Source organism: Protopterus annectens, chromosome 7.part0, assembly GCF_019279795.1.
Source record: "Protopterus annectens isolate FY-2018-M chromosome 7.part0, PAN1.0, whole genome shotgun sequence".
NCBI lineage: Eukaryota > Metazoa > Chordata > Ceratodontiformes > Protopteridae > Protopterus > Protopterus annectens.
The window spans coordinates 1,486,362,392-1,486,378,981 of NC_056739.1; the positions used below are offsets into that span (position 1 = coordinate 1,486,362,392).

Here is a 16,590-nt window from a genome sequence, read left to right on the forward strand (position 1 = left end):
TTAGGTGGTGTTCCAAAGACCAAATTACCACCATAACAGCTACAAATAAATGCAATCTGAGGGTCATGTTCAACGCTAGAAGTCTAAATCTCAAAATGTACTCGCTCGAAGCACTCCTCAAAATGGAGAACATTGACATTTGTGCTGTAACAGAGACCTGGTTTAAAGCAGCAGAAAGCACCCCTACACTACCAGACTATAAATCATTCCACACCTTTTGGCTCCAGAACTTGGACTAAAGCCCCAAAGGTGGTGGTGTTTCCATATTCATAAAGGATCCGCACACCTCCAGACTGGTAGCCCAACATAACGCATCAGAGATGCTGTACTTCAGGTGCAGCTAACATTGGGTAAGACAGCAATTCAGGTTGTAGCCTGGTATAGGTCCCCAACCATGTCCAAGACTCACACTCCACATTCCTAAACACCCTGGAGAATATCAAGGTCCAACCTATGTGCACCTCTCATGCTGGGCAGCTTCAACTACCTCCATTAAATGGGAAAACTACTCTTGTACCAATACACTTGCCTCAACATTTCCTGAATTAATAATTCCAAATGCCCTGAACCAACTCGTTCTTACCCCCACTAGAGGTAGCAAAATCCTTGACTTGGTCATTACTAAGATGGATGAATGTTGCTCTACAGCAATAGTCATCTACTCCCTGGTTAGATCTGACCACAAACTAATCAACTTGCAAAATCCATCACCCCCTCACTCCCATAAAGATAACCACCATGAAAAACTTCTCCAAAGCTAACTTTGGGCTCCTAGGAACAGAGGTGGCTAACTTCATTTCACCCATGCAAATGGAGAATAGTTGCATGACTGCCGAATCATACACCAATGCACTGTACGAACAAGTACACAAATGCATGGATCTCTCCATACCCAGTAGAACCAAGACACTCTCCTTCAAAAAAAGGACGCCAATCTGGTGGTCCCCTACTATATTAATCTCTACAACAGAAGGAGGAAACTGATGTGGAATAAGGTGAAGTCCCAAGACTGGAAAAACTCCCTTATCAGCCTCAACAAAAAGTTGCGATCCCTCATCAAATCCTCTAATCCTAGCTATGAAAACAGAATTGCAGCAAATGGTAAAGACAACCACAAGGCCTTCTATAGTTATGTAAAGAACCTCCACCGCAATACCCAGATTTGCAGTAGAACAATGGTGCCTCCTATACCAAGCAAACAGATATTACCAATATACTGGCCAACAGATTCAGTGCCAACTCCCACCCCCCCAAGGACCAATTACAATACCACTCTGAATTCATCTGGCAACCAACTAAATTCCTGCTTTTATGTATATATTCTATATATGTTACTGTAATCAAACCAACTAAATTCCTGACTTATGTATATATTCTGTATATATTACTATAACCACTATGTGTAACACTGTTTCTACTTCTGTACCAATTAATGTTTAATTTTGTTTTTCTGCATCTATGTTCTTGTCGGAGCTTTTCTCCCCGGGCCTCCACCGAAAATGGGCTCTTTTAGGCCCAGTGGACTTTCCCAGTAAGCAAATGCAATAAATAAAAATAAATAAATAAAATACCAGTAGATTGGCAGGCACTCAGTATTACTGCTGCACAGCTTAAAACAGCACTGTCCAAGGCCAAGAATACATCCTCAGTGGGACCTGACAATATCCCTGGCTGTGTTCTACATGAACTACAGTGTGAACTGGCACCTCACCTTTGTGCCCTGTTCAATCACAGCCTCACCTCAGGCTTTGTCCCTACCAAATGGCACACTGCTATAGTCATCCCTCTACACAAAGGAGGAGTGAATACAGACCCTGGGAACTATCTCCCCATTAGCCTGGCAAGTCTGATATGCAAAGATATGGAACACATCATCATGGACCTAATAAACAAGGATATAGGAAATCTCCAAACTCTGGATTCCACACAGTTTGGTTTCATGAAGGCTAGATCATGCCTGCATAATTTGGTCAATTTCTTTGAGTCAGACACCAGAGCTGTGGATGAAGGCAAGGTGTTTCATACAGGCTACTTTGATTTGGCCAAGGCGTTTGATACCATTCCCCACTCAGGAATCATAGAAAAACTGTCTAAACTAGGCATCAACCCCTATATCACTAGATGGGTTGCAAACTGGCTCACAGATAGAACCCAGAGTGTGAAAGTAGCTGACTCCAAGTCAGACTGCTGACCAGTGACAAGTGAAGTCCTACAGAGATTGGTCCTGAGTCCTCTCCTGTTTGCTATCTAGTTCTCAGAAGTCCAGTCCAACACGAAGGGACTCTGGCTAACAAAGTTAACAGACAATTGCAAATTGGGAGCTATTATTAACTCCCCAAGGGATGTTAACATCCTAGAAAAAGGCCTCACTGAGACCAATGACTGGTGTCAGAATCATGGCCTTAAGTTCAATGCCAAAAAATGTGTTGTCATACCCTTTGGGAAAAACCCAGTACCCGTGAACTACCACAATGATGGAAGTCCACTAAACACAGAAGGTGTTATAAGAGATATGGGAACACAGGCTGACAGCAACCTCTCTTTTGATCACCACACTGCCACTGTGGTCAGAAAGTCCTTCTACATGGCACATCTCATTACTAAGGGTTTTGCATCCAGGAAGAGGATTAGGCCAATCATCGAGTACAATGTCCCATTTGGCATGTACCTCACTAGACCCCCTCACTAGACACCTGAAACAACTGGAGAGGCTGCAAAAGTACCTCACAAAGAGGATCCTAGACCTTAAACATTTGTCCTACTTATGGACAGCTTCTTTTCTCTGTCTCATATGCTCTGTACCTGCTTAAGTCTGCTTGACTTATAAAGCCATGTCCTGACCCAGCTCTGTTATAAAATGCTACATACAAAAATCCCAATCCCTCAGCTGCCACACCTCCAGAGACCTCCAACCTCACATTACCACAATCAACATAACATGCTGGAGGGACAGGTTCATAACCAGAGACTGCCCTACTATGGGATAGACTCCCAAACATGTCAAACAGGCACTTTACTTTGGCCTCTTTGTAAAAAGAAATTTTTGATGGTGGATGGGAAATACAAAATTCATCCCAGGGATCCTCCAGTTGCTCTCAACAGGCTACTGAAACTAAAGATAGGTTGGCCCGATGCCAGGAGGTAATCACTTTGGGCTGGGTTTGCTTAAAGGCTCCAGGGCCAATAGCCTAGTACACACCTATGGATCTGTGGATTAGTTTAGTTCTGCTGTGGCAATGGATCAGTTATCATCTGTCCTCTTGTCTGTTACCTTACATGCTGCCAGTAGATTCATTGCTATCCTGAAACACATAAGGATGACTTTTGGTTAAATTTAGTCTATAGGCACATTACTTTAGTCCTACATTATGTTCACTATTTGGCACTTTCATTAGTTACTAGTCCATCACAGTTTCTAAGTTAGCTTATGCATCACGGCATGTTGTACCTGTAGAGCTGTCCTGCATTTTCTTTCTATTAGTTGTTTTCTGGTACTATATTTAAAATTACAACCTTCATAAAATGTTAGTTTCCACTATGTGACATCACCAAAAAGTTCATTGAGCTTTACCTTCAGTGATGCCTGTGTAGAGGGTGCACATGAGTGCATCCATAGACTTTAATAGATGCAGCACAGTGCATGTGTATGCTTCCATTCATTAAATTTTATGGATGCACCTGATGCTATTCCTTATATATGTAAAATAAGCATCTGTGAAAATAAGTTTAAATTATGTCCTTTACTAAGTAGATTTATTTACTGGATAATGGATAACTTGCTGTGGAATGTGAGGGCAACATGAGTATCCTACCAGAGATACCAGTATGCCTCTTTACAGCTCTGTTTTACCTTTAAAATTTACTTTCTTTTATTGTTATTTTCATAAAACTTCAGCAGAATAAATCTGGTTTGAAAATGCATAGTTTAATTTTGCATTTTTAGTATAGTATCCTGTCATTTTTCTGTATTTTGTACCGCATTTTCACTTGTAGCCATATTAACTAATGTTTAACTGTAAAAGTGAAAGAACTTTCAAGGACTAGATGTGCACAAGAAGGACTATGCTTAATTTGTGGATGAGTCCGTGACGATATATTTTTTTTCATCAAAATTATAGATGTTACCAAGTGCAAAGTTATCTAATAATTATAGTATTTTTCCAAAGTTGCATCTTAAGTGTTTTCCTTCTGTTTTTTTTTTTTTTTTTTTTTTTAAGGCTGTGAATTTTTTAAGGCTTATAAAGACCGAGACTATATGGCAGAAGGCCTGGTCTTCAACTGGAATCAGGTATGTAGATGAATAGAGGGCAAAATGGTAGTGAATTTCAGCAACTCCGTGCATCTATTTTGAGAGGCTTTTTTGTTTTACTAGATAACAGCAATAGACTAATGTGGCAAATTAGAAAGTACCATACCAGCAAGTTTAAAAAGAAGAATTCTCTTATTTTTTAGTATTTGTTCTTGTCAGAACTGCCATTTAAATCCTTCGATCTTTGTTGACAAAAATTGTTTTTCATTGCATTTTTATCAGAATCAAAACCAGGCTTGCGCATCAAGCAATTTTATTAAGCAGCTTAAGCACTTGCACGTAAACCACATTGTCTGTATTTGTTTTTACTGTGCCAGCTTTAACTGTACTGCTGAAAAAGGCTCATGCAGACTGGAAAACTGACTTCTCTCCGTGTGAAGAAAAGGTCAAAATAATCCTTTTTTTAGATGAGGCACCTCAAATCTAGCTAGAAGTGATGTGGACTATAAAAAAAAATAAGAACTACTTAGAATCTAACCTTAAATGTAAGTATACGAAGGAGAGGAGATGGAAAAAGGGAAAAAAAGAAAATCAGAAACAAAAAAGAATGAAGGTTAAGAAGCCAGCTCCATTGCTTAGAGACAAAAAGCCCCAAGTGTGCTGCACAGTCTTGAATTTGATAAGTGGTTTGGGTGTCTGCAGGAGGTGGCTGGGGAGAATAGGGGTGAGCAACTACTGTTGGCTCATTCATCCTAGGGGAAGGCAGCTGTGGCTCACCAAATGGGTGACATCTGTTTGGAGCATGAGGCACACTGATGGCACACTCACTAGGTTGAAAAAGGAGATAGTAACAGTCAGCTACCTGTCAGTTGCCAGGATCTGCCGCATAATGCACGCACTCATGTCCCTTAACGGGTACAAATATGACTCTGTCATTGTACATGTGGGTGTGAATGACCTGAGACATACCTCCCTGAACTACATGAAAAGAGACAAGGAACATCTCTCGGATTATGTAGCCCAGGCAGGTATGATCCTAGCCCTGAGCAGCCTCCTACCATCACCCAGAATGATACCACAGTGCAATCAGAAAATGATCAAGTTCAACAATTGGCTAAGTTTCTGGTGTCATTCTTAGGGGATCCAGTATCTGTCTGCCTGGGATGACAAGATTAACAGACCTCAATGCTTTGCCAGAGATGGCCTGCATCTCTCACCCCTGGGCTTCTAGATACTGGCCAAGGCTTTTGCCACCCTATAGTGCCTTTTTAGGTGGTGTTCCAAAGACCAAATTACCACCGTAACAGCTGCAAAGAAATGCAATCTGAGGGTCATGCTTCTCAATGCTAGAAGCCTAAATCTCAAAATGCACTTGCTTGAGATCGACATTTGTACTCTAACAGAGACCTGGTTCAAGACAGAAGAAAGTACCCCTGCACTGCCAGGCTATAACTCATTCCACACCTTTCGGCCCCAGAACTTAGACCGAAGCTCCAAAGGCTGTGGCATTTCCATATTCATAAAGGATGCATACACCTGCAGACTGGTAGCCCAACATAATGCATCAGAGATACTTCAGGTGCAGCTAACATTGGGTAAGACAGCAATTCAAGTCGTAGCTTGCTACAGATCCCCAACCATGTCCCAAGACTCACACTCCACGTTCCTAAGCACCCTGGAGAATATTAGGGTCCAACCTAACACTCTCATACTGGGTGACTTCAACTACCCCTCCATTAACTGGGAAAACTACTTGTGTACCAATACACTTGCCCAGCATTTCCTGGAATTCATTACTTCCAGTGCCCTGGACCAGCTCGTTCTTAACCCCCACTAGAGGTAGCAACATCCTTGACCTGGTTGTTACTAACAAGGGCTACCATTGCTCTATGCCAATAGCCAACTCCTCCTTGGTTAGATCTGACCACAAACTAATCACCTTGGAAATCCACATCCCTCCCACCCGTCCCTCAAAAGTAACCACCATGAAAAACTTCTCCAAAGCTAACTTTGGGCTCCTAAAAACAGAAGTGGCTAACTTCACAGCACCCATGCAAATGGAGAATAGTTGCATGACCGCCGAATCATACACCAGTGCACTGTATGAACATGTACACAAATGCATGGATCTCGCCATACCCAATAGAACCAAGACGCTCTCCTCCAAAAAAAGGAAGCCAATCTGGTGGTCCCTTGCCATAAACAAACTCTACAACAGAAGGAGGAAACTGATGCGGAATAACGTGAAGTCCCAAGACTGGAAAAACTCCCTTATCAGCCTCAGCAAAAATTGAGATCCCCTCATCACATCCACTAGAGCTAGTTATGAAAACAGAATTGCAGCAGGTAGTAAAGACAACCACAAGGCCTTCTATAGTTATGTAAAGAATCTCTATGGCAATACCCAGATTTGCTCTGAGCTACTGCACAGTGGTACCTCTTATACCAAGTCAACAGATATTGCCAATACATTGGCCAACAGATTCAGTGCCAACTTTTCCACTCTCTCCCCCACCAAAGGACTAATCACAATACCAGTAGATTGCCAGGCACCCAGTATTACTGCTGCACAGGTTAAAACAGCACTGTCCAAGGCCAAGAATACAGCTTCTATGGGGCCTGACAATATCCCAAGCTGTGTTCTGCATGAACTGTGGAGTGAATTGGCACATCACGTGTGTGGCCTGTTCAATATCAGCCTCACGTCATGCTTTGTCCGTACTGAATGGTGCACTGCTACAGTCATCCCTCTCCACAAAGGAGGAGTGACTACAGACTCTGGAGAACTATCGCTCCATTAGCCTGATGAGTCTGATATGCAAAGCTATGGAGTGCATCATCATGGACCTAATAAAGAAGGATGTAGGTAATCTCCAAATTCTGGATCCCGCACAGTTTGATTTCTGTGAAGGGTAGATCATGCCTGCTCAATCTGGCCAACTTCTTTGAGTCAGTCACCAGAGCTGTGGATGGAAGAGAAGGTGGTTCATACAGCCTATCTTGATCTGGCCAAAGTGTTTGATACCATTCCCCACACAGGAATCATAGAAAAACTCACTAAGCTAGGCATCAACCCCTAGCTTAGGTGGGTTTCAAACTGGCTTACAGATAGAACCCACAGTGTGGCAGTAGCTGACTCCAAGTCAGACTGCCAACCAGTCACAAGTGGAGTCCCACAGGGTTCGGTCCTGGGTACTCTCCTGTTTGGTATATACTTCTCTGAAGTCCAGGCCAACACGAAGGGACTCTAGCTGACAAAGTTTGCAGATGATTGCAAGTTGGGAGCTATTAACTCCCCAATTGATGTTGACATCCTACAGAAAGGCCTCCCTGAGACCAGCGACTGGTGTCAGAACCATGGCCTTAAACTTAATGCCAAAAAATGTGTTGTCATCCCTTTTGGGAAAAACCTGCTTCCCATGAATTACCTCATCGATGGTAGGTCCACTGAACACAGAAGGTGTTATAAGAGATCTGGGAACACAGGTTGACAGCAACCTCTCTTTTGACCACCACATTGCCACTGTGGTCAGAAAGTCCTTTTGTGTGGCACATTTCATTGCTAAGGGTTTTGCATCCAGGAAGAAAGAGTTCATTGTCTCCCTCTACTCTTCCCTCATTAGGCCATTCATCGAGTACAATACCCCATTTGGCATGTACCTCACTTGGACACCTGCAACAACTGGAGAGGCCGCAAAAGTACCTCACAGAGGATCCTAGGCCTTAAACACTTTTCCTATATGGACAGACTCAAAAAACTCTATTCTCTGACTCATATCGCCTACTTAGAGGCAATTTCTGCTTGAGTTACAAAGCCATGTCTCACCCAGCTCTGTTAAAAATGCTGCATCTAAAGAAATCCCAATCCCTCCGCACCACATGGTGCAGAGACCTCATTCTCATTGCCACAATAAACAGAACAAGCTGGAGGGACAGGTTCATAACCCAGAGACTGCCCATGCTATGGAGTAGACTTCCCATACATGTCAAGCAGAGCACCTCACTGGCCCTCTTCAAGAGAAATCTTGATGAGTGGATGGGAAATAGAAAATTCACCCGGGGATCGCTCCAGTGGCTCTACTCAACAGAGGCACTGGGAACTAAGGTCGGGTGGCACAGTGCCACGGTAATCCTATGGGCTAGTCTTGTAAAGGCTCCAGGGCCAATAGCCTAGTACACACCTATGGATCTGTGGATTAGTTTAGTTCTGCTGTGGCAATGGATCAGTTATCATCTGTCCTCTTGTCTGTTACCTTACATGCTGCCAGTAGATTCATTGCTATCCTGAAACACATAAGGATGACTTTTGGTTAAATTTAGTCTATAGGCACATTACTTTAGTCCTACATTATGTTCACTATTTGGCACTTTCATTAGTTACTAGTCCATCACAGTTTCTAAGTTAGCTTATGCATCACGGCATGTTGTACCTGTAGAGCTGTCCTGCATTTTCTTTCTATTAGTTGTTTTCTGGCACTACATGTAAAATTTCAAGCTTCTTATAATTTTATTTCCCCTATGTGACATCACCAAAAAGTTCATTGAAATTTACCTTCAGTGATGCCTGTGTAGAGGGTGCACATGAGTGCATCCATAGACTTTAATAGATGCAGCACAGTGCATGTGTATGCTTCCATTCATTAAATTTTATGGATGCACCTGATGCTATTCCTTCAAGGGATGGCAGTGAAAGATGTAATAAAATTATTTGAGTGCGTTCTTAATAAAACGTTTATGAAACTTTATTCCCCCCTCATAATTTTAATATGAGTTTCAAAATGCATTGTGACATTTAAGTTAGAAAATGCCATGATTTATAGTCAAACTTCAGTGGAACACTTAAAACAGATTAGGTATTGCAAAGTACCAGATACTAGCCAGCATTCGTTCTGAACTGCTTCTAGCCCTCGTTAAGCAGTGGCCTTGGTTTTGAAACTAAAGAATGCACATAGGAAGGAAGATATCTGCAAGGGAATATTTACATTTTTCAGTTGATCTGTACAGCTAGTAATGGAATATGGTGCCAGCTTGGAATTCGCCATTGAAATGTGATAGAGATCATCCTTGAATCAATAGATTAATGCTTATAGAGCTTTCATTGGTTTTACAGCATCTTCACACCTTAAGTTTTAGAGAAACTGATATTGGGACTACTCAGCCACAGTCTTTCAGGAGTCTGGTAACAAGATAGTTAAGCAGGACTGGAGCTTGCCACACATTTTAATTCAGCTTGTTTTCACTTTCAGCAGATTTGCTTGCTTATACTAGAAAACAATTAGAGTGCTAGTATAGCAAACACATTCTGACCTTGAATTACCCAATCAAATGTCTTGTGCACATAGGTCTAGAAAACCTTGTTAAGAACTGCCCCATCTTTCCTGAGCCACAGTCTCCCTCTCTTTTCTGAGAAGTCATAGTGGCCTTTATCGATGAGTGCACCTCTGAAAGTTGTAAGAGAGATGTAGAGCATTTGAATTTTATGAGAACTAGTCAAAATCTAATGCTAAAGATTAATTTGGGAAAGAAAAAGGAGAAAAATGTGAAATCTGGAAATAAAAGATTAATAAAATAATCATCCTCTGTATCATTTGGCAACTATTGTTTTCTCTGAAATGTTGAGTGTCCGACATTATTCCTCCATTTTTGAAGTGTGTGGTGGTCTTGCTTCTGCCATTGCCTTAGAATTCTGGCAGCCTGTATGGCATTCTATTTCATTTAAAGCTCTGTAGTCCACTTCATGTTACAATTTTTGCCTGCTCCACCCCTTCAGACCCACTGTTTAGCTGCCCATATTCTTTTGTTAAACGGGTAGGTGAAATGGGCTGAAGATGCTGTTCAGACTTAGCTGGGCTGTTTAGACCAATACAATGAATAAAACAGACAACAAAATATAGAGAGTGCTACAAGTGCAAGAAATACAGTAAACTGAAGAATATAAGCATTACTAACAGATGTCAGAATGTAAACATTGTTAAGAGTATTAAAAGAAGATGGCAAACATTAGAATGTAAACATTACCAATGCACAGTAAGAGTGCAAAGTACCTCCATTTTACATTATATGTGCAGGTACAGTAGATTAGTGTTGGCAGTAAAGAAGTCACCCTAGAGAGAGGTTGGCTTCCGCATCATTTAATGTGGAAAGAGTTGTATAGCAGTGGGGAATATACATTGCATGTAGTAATGCACACTACAGACCATGTGGTACATATCCATATGAGATTTATTGAAAATCGGGAGTATATTATTTAGAGGTTAAACTTTTTCAGTACACTTGGACCGTAACGGGCCACATTAGCACAGGATCAGTAATTAGACAATGTTTACAACTGGTTATAATTCAATCTTGGGAGACTCGCCTAGCAGAGAAGACATTAATATTATGATACTGGTACTACCAATTATCTTCCAACTAGTTTCCTGTAGTGGATTTACTTGCCATGATGCAGGACCATATACTACTGAGCTCTCTCCTGCCACCCTCCAAACTACCCATGGGTACAGTGCATTTCCGGAAGTGTCTTTCAGTTGAAATTAGTTCCACTGATGTAACTCACCTCATTTCTGCTTCACCAGCTGGCAGAAGACTGGGAGTGTAGCACCGTAGTATCAGTGCCTTCTCTGGTAGGTGAATTTCTAGTATTGACTGTAACAAGTCATAGATAGTATGTGTTGTATTTATGGGTAGGACAGCAGTGCCAAAATTGTCCTTCACCAAGACATGGTTAGAGATTCAGAAGTACCCGTAATGTGCAGAATACAATAAAATGTCATATGTAATGTATATCTCAACACAACTGTTGATTATATTTTATGTTATGTGGTGTGCTATAGCCATGATAGTTAACTGTACACCAGCAGCAACTGCATTTCACTAGTCATATAATTCACACTATAGGCCGGCATTTGTTGCTGCTGAGGTCAGTTATAGTTGTGAGAAAGAGACAAAGATGGCTACAACTGAACTTTTAAATACCCTCCAATCAAAAGTTCCTTAGTGAACAATAAGAACTGTACCATATAAACTTAAATAGAAGTGTGAAATTCAGTAACAGAGTTTGTGAAGAGAATTTTCATTAGAACAGACTTTACTGGCAGTGTGCACAAGTATTCTGTGTATTTGTCTTTATCATTGAAATCTTTTTCAGAGTTTTACTGCGTGACCCAACAGTAGAGGGAAAGCTGCATTTTAGATCTATATTTATGCAGGACTAATTGTGTGATGGTGGAGGTTATATGTTGCACATCTCGGGAGTTTGTTTTTTTTTAATCTGTGATTTGCTGTGTTAGTGTCTTGGGCAGAGTTGAAGAGCAGTCTATTTTTGGACTAGGTGCTTGCAGTTGCTTTCACACTCCTACTGTCAAGTTGAGAGAGTCATATTACATACCAGCCTGCTGAATGAAATATATTACTTTTTAACTTTACTGCTTAATATTGAAAAAAAATCCGGTCCTTATGCTGTTGAAGTCAGGAATTCTGTTTATAAATTGCTTTGTTTTTTGCTTGTGTGTTGACACTCGTTCAGTGAAAGGGTTGTTGTGCTTCTGAGCAACCTCCTGACATTTCTGGGACTATGAAAGTGTATTGTCTTGTATCTTGAGTGGTCTAAAATAAAGAAATGTATGGGTTCTGTTAGAAAACAGCCTGTGGATTCCTTAGTACGCCATTTATCCGAGAACTTTGCGTGGAGATTGTGTCAGAATTCCAGTTTTCTCCATTGTTTCTGCTGCCAGTTTACCTCAGTTTGCAGTGTAAAAGCAAAAGACTATGTCCTGGTGACTTAACCCTTATTCTCTGACATTGACCACTGGAACTGTGCATATCTATCTCTAAAAGTGACAGCTGTTGTTGGGTGGCTTTAGCAAGGAGTCGTTCTTTTAGGTTCAGAGCCAACTCAGCCCTCACAGCTAGCTGCTTTAGTGAACAGGAATTCTGACTGTGAAGACTGCAGAGAGTCTCCATAGGGGAGAAAGTGAACAGAGGACTTCACTTTTAGAACCACATCAGAAGAGTTTGAGCGGAATTCTGTCACTAAGAATTAAAGTCAAGTTTTACAGGTTGATTAAGACTGTACTTGTCAAGGTTTATTTGTTTTCAGCATTTCCACTTTGCTTGAAAATCTAAAAGTTTTAATGGCTCAGCCTTTTAAGCAGTCTGCTATTTACAGAGGTGTTAAGGAGTATGAAAGGTATTGCATTGTGCCTCAATTCTCTGAACAGTGGTTTAAAACCCTTTCACCTGACCTAGACCATATAGATTTGGCTGCCTCAAAGGGTAGTAAGAAATTGATTTTGGATGATTCCATTCTGTCATATAAAGATTCTAAGAATATTGGACATTGATGAAGAGAACTACATTCCTCCAGCTCCAAGATAATTGGACCATTTTGTCTGTTGATTCTTATTCTGAATTATCAAAATATAAATTTATAATCCTGTTTTCCTGGTTAACAAGTGTGCCTCTGGAATTTGATTGTGCTAAGATTTTAAAACAGTTGATTACTGCTTAAAATAATTTATTTTTTCAACAAGTCTTTTGATTAGTGCTTTTTTTTTTTTTTTTGAGGTCAGCACTTTGCAGCTAAACTCCCCCCAGGAGGGATTAGTCCCTATTTGGGGTTAGGGTATACAAGTGGCACATTTTATATTTTGGTTTGCTCATTCATTTTGAATGCAAAAAATGCTTCTGAATTACTGCATGGGTCTGTCTGCAGTTTTGCTGGAGTGAAATTCCCTCATCCTTGTTATTTGTCAAGCTTTAGCTCCCCTGCCAATAGTTATGTCTGTGTGGACAGGACTTCAGACTTTGAGAAGTTCTAAACAATTTCAGTGGGTTTATGGGCAAGTGATGAAAATTTCTTGTTAAAGTGTCTGGTACAGCCTTTTCCAAAGGTGTTGTAGATCACTACTTTACAAGGCAGCACTGCTTCTCTTAGATAAAGAAAGAGACAATAGTAATTGTTTATTCCCCATTGCAATGCACTGGGTTATTATCCTAGATCATTTCTTTTGCCCACAAAGAGAGCTAATGAGGACCTTTCTGGACTTGTCAAGCCTCTGAATAAGCAACTCTGAAAATACAGGAAGTTAAATAACTCTATAAACACTTTTGTCTAGAGGGCCTGAGTTGTGACTTTAAATATGAAAATGATTTACTGATGTGCCATTGTTCATATACCACAGGGCCTTTCTCGGCTTTCAGGTAGGAGTGCAGCATGTCCTCCTTTGGTGTGGCATCAGCTCAGGGAATTTTCTCCAAGTGTCTTGTGTTAATTGTAACTGTAAGGCTGAAAGGGATCTGTCCTTATGTGAATAATTTCATCATCCAAACAAATTTGAAAGACTATTTGCTAGACCATTTAAAGCTGCTAATTCCAATGCTGGATCCCTAAGGGTTCTCAGTAGACAAGAATTCATGTGATCCTTTGACTTTTTTTTTCTCTTTCTCTTCTGTATTAATTCTTATGTCACTACTTGGTAATCAATACAAACACAACCCTCCACAACAGCTGAGCATTCGCTTTTTACCAGAACTCACTCCTTCCTTCCCATCCCTTAATTCTATTCAACACCTCATGCTGAAGCCACTCCCTTTAATGGAACAGCTCAAGGGTGGAGACTCCTATGTTTCTAGGCCTGTAACAGATATGAGAAGGTTCCTAGGGTAGTATCTTAACTTCTGGGGAAACCCCGATCTTTAGCTTTCACACCTCCCTTTAGTGACTAGCAGATGCAGTAAAGCCTGCTATGCTTGTGCTAAAAAATATGGTCGTCCCGGACTGCCTACATCCACCAATTAACAGATGCAGCACAGTCTGTTGACACAACCTCTGATTTCTGTGACTGTCCCTTTATCCTTCAAGTGGTGCAACATCCTCACCTTCCTTCATCAACCAGAGTGAGCGAGCCATCCTCCGCTGTTTTACCGTCTTTAAACTTTGCTCCCCTGCTCAGCAGAAGTTCCACTTGAATAAAGATCCAATTGGAGACTGTAAGGCCTCCATACCTCTGTACAAGAGTGTCATTAAAAGTCTGATTTTTTCCACATCACATCAGAAATGATTTCTAAAAGCTTTGCTAAGCATTGTTCAGGAGGCAGTCTTTCAGGTGCAGAAGAGGCTATTGTATATAGTGTCCTTGTTCCTGTGGGCTGCTTTCCAGCTCAGATTGTCAGCTGGATATTGAACCATATTGGTCTACACTATGATAGCTCAGAATGTCATGATTCACATGGGGATATTTTAATATAGCCTGAGGATTCTGTAGGAGCATTTAGAGTTTGTTTGGATTTGAACTTTTCAATGATCCTTTCCTTTGGGAAGGAGCTCAACTGATCGGAAATTGGACCCGAGTCTAGATTGTTAAGCTGAATATAGGCAAAACCTTTCTTCAGCCTTTCCATGTCAAGTACTGATGGAAGATGTCTCAGACTCTAATTGATGAGCATATTTTGGAGCCATAGATAGTTCAAAGAACATGATACCTACATCAGAAGGATGTGCTTATCTTTTTGAAAGACATGCCTGCTTCGACCTAAGCTGCCATAGCCTTCAAAAAGTACCAGTTTACAGGTTTTCCCTAGGCAGTAACAGGCATCATTACTGCCATGTAGCTTGCAAAGATTCTGGCCTGCAGTCATGCAAGCTTTGCAAGTTGACCGTGGAGTTAAAAGAATTTACTATTTCCCTAAACTTTCTGACAATGGCTTTTCAGCTTCCAGGGAAAACAGCATTCCAATAGACCACATTAGATGTTCATACAGCTGGGCCACAAGTGAAATCTGTCTGTCATTGTATCCGTCTTTATGGGAATACTTGAATTGGATTGAATTGAGTCCCAAAAAAATGCTTACCTATCAAAGTTTTAAATGAAATGGCAGAAAATCCTATCAAGGCAATGGAGGAGAAGCCAGTTGAAATTGCTTTAGCTCCCCTCAGAGTGATATAGTTCTGATAAAGGACAGAAAAGGTATGTGTCATACTGATCCCTTCAGATTACATATGGAGGATCTTCTAGTGACCAGGCGGGACAGTCACTGCACTTTTCTTTTATGTTCTTTTCATCTTACAGCATGGAAGATTAGATTTTAATTCTGAATGACTTTGTTTTGTTCTCAAGTCATAACTGCCCTTCAGGAAGCTTGGTAACTTGCATGAATAGCTGTTACTTGTCAAAGTGGAAGAGTTGTCTCATTTACTTAGACTGAGTTTGCCTTACTGTTTTAAGGTGAATTGACCCTCTATCTGTTTGAGTTTGTCTTGTAGGTGCTTGGATGTTATACTTTTTTTTGTTTGTTTTGTTTACAATAAAAGACCTGTTAACTTTTTGTAACATATGTTCTGCCTAAGGTCTTGCCTAACACTGCACCAGAACAAAAGATCAATTTCAGAAGCATACTGCAGTAGACAGTTATTGTGATTCCCTTTTGCAGTGTCTCCTGCTCAGCATGTTTTTTGTGTTTTATTCCCTTGTATGGCTGGGTGTATGTACCACCTCCTGATGAAAGCTGTAGTGTCATACATCAGCTTAGGACAAAATGTGCTGCCACTGCACCACACTCTGTTTTTCTACCACTTGCACATTACATGTCTTGATTATAACATTTGATATGAAATGCAACCACTTTTGATGCTTACATTTCTGAAATCTTCCTGGTGTTCTTCAGTTCCTTGATCATGGTCCATAATCCATACTGACACTGTTTCCTGCCTAGGAAGGAAACAGGGTGTCAAGTATTGTCTAAGGCCAGACAATGGTCACATCAATCTTCTGATAAGTCCACTGGTGAGTTGTCACTCCCTAATGGGTTTCCCCTTAACACTTGAGAAGTTAGCCTTGCAGCTGTTGCTAGCTGACCATGAGAGAGAGATGTGAGAAGTGTATTGCCAGGAACCATCTGGGAGATGTATTCTATGGTGCATGCACTGACTGGGATTTGAACATCCAGAGAATAACTGCACCATACCTTCTGTCGTGGAGCAATCTTAAGTTCCTTGGCACACTTTTGCCGGTTGTACTCAAGACAGAAGAGTCTTTTTCCTAGACCTCCCAATGATTCAGGTGAGGGTAGAAGATCACACAGGTCCTCTTGCAGCGAGTGGATGTTCATGGTTTAGCTGCAGACATTGGGCATACCTTACTTGTTTTCCTTCTGGAAGGAACTGCTCTTGTGGGTGTGGGAGCATACACGTAGTGTGCTGAGACTTTGTACCATTACTATGTTTAGTGCAGGCCTTTTGTGACCAAGCACTGCCAGTGTTATGCTCTGCCCTGACTGTTGGGTTCCAGTCATACGGTGCATTCACCATCCTCTCACATACTCATCTCCTATCATGCTCTATT

The 16,590-nt window shown here is 41.1% G+C and overlaps 1 protein-coding gene across 2 annotated transcripts in view; it reads left to right on the forward strand.

The window, feature by feature from the left end:
• Positions 1–16,590, forward strand: part of MTMR14 (myotubularin related protein 14) — a 1,239,106-nt gene that overhangs the window by 377,624 nt on the left and 844,892 nt on the right. For both annotated transcript variants that reach the window (XM_044078037.1, XM_044078038.1), the window contains exon 8: positions 4,218–4,288. In XM_044078037.1, the coding sequence (XP_043933972.1) occupies positions 4,218–4,288 (71 nt within the window). The remainder of the gene's footprint in view (positions 1–4,217; positions 4,289–16,590) is intronic.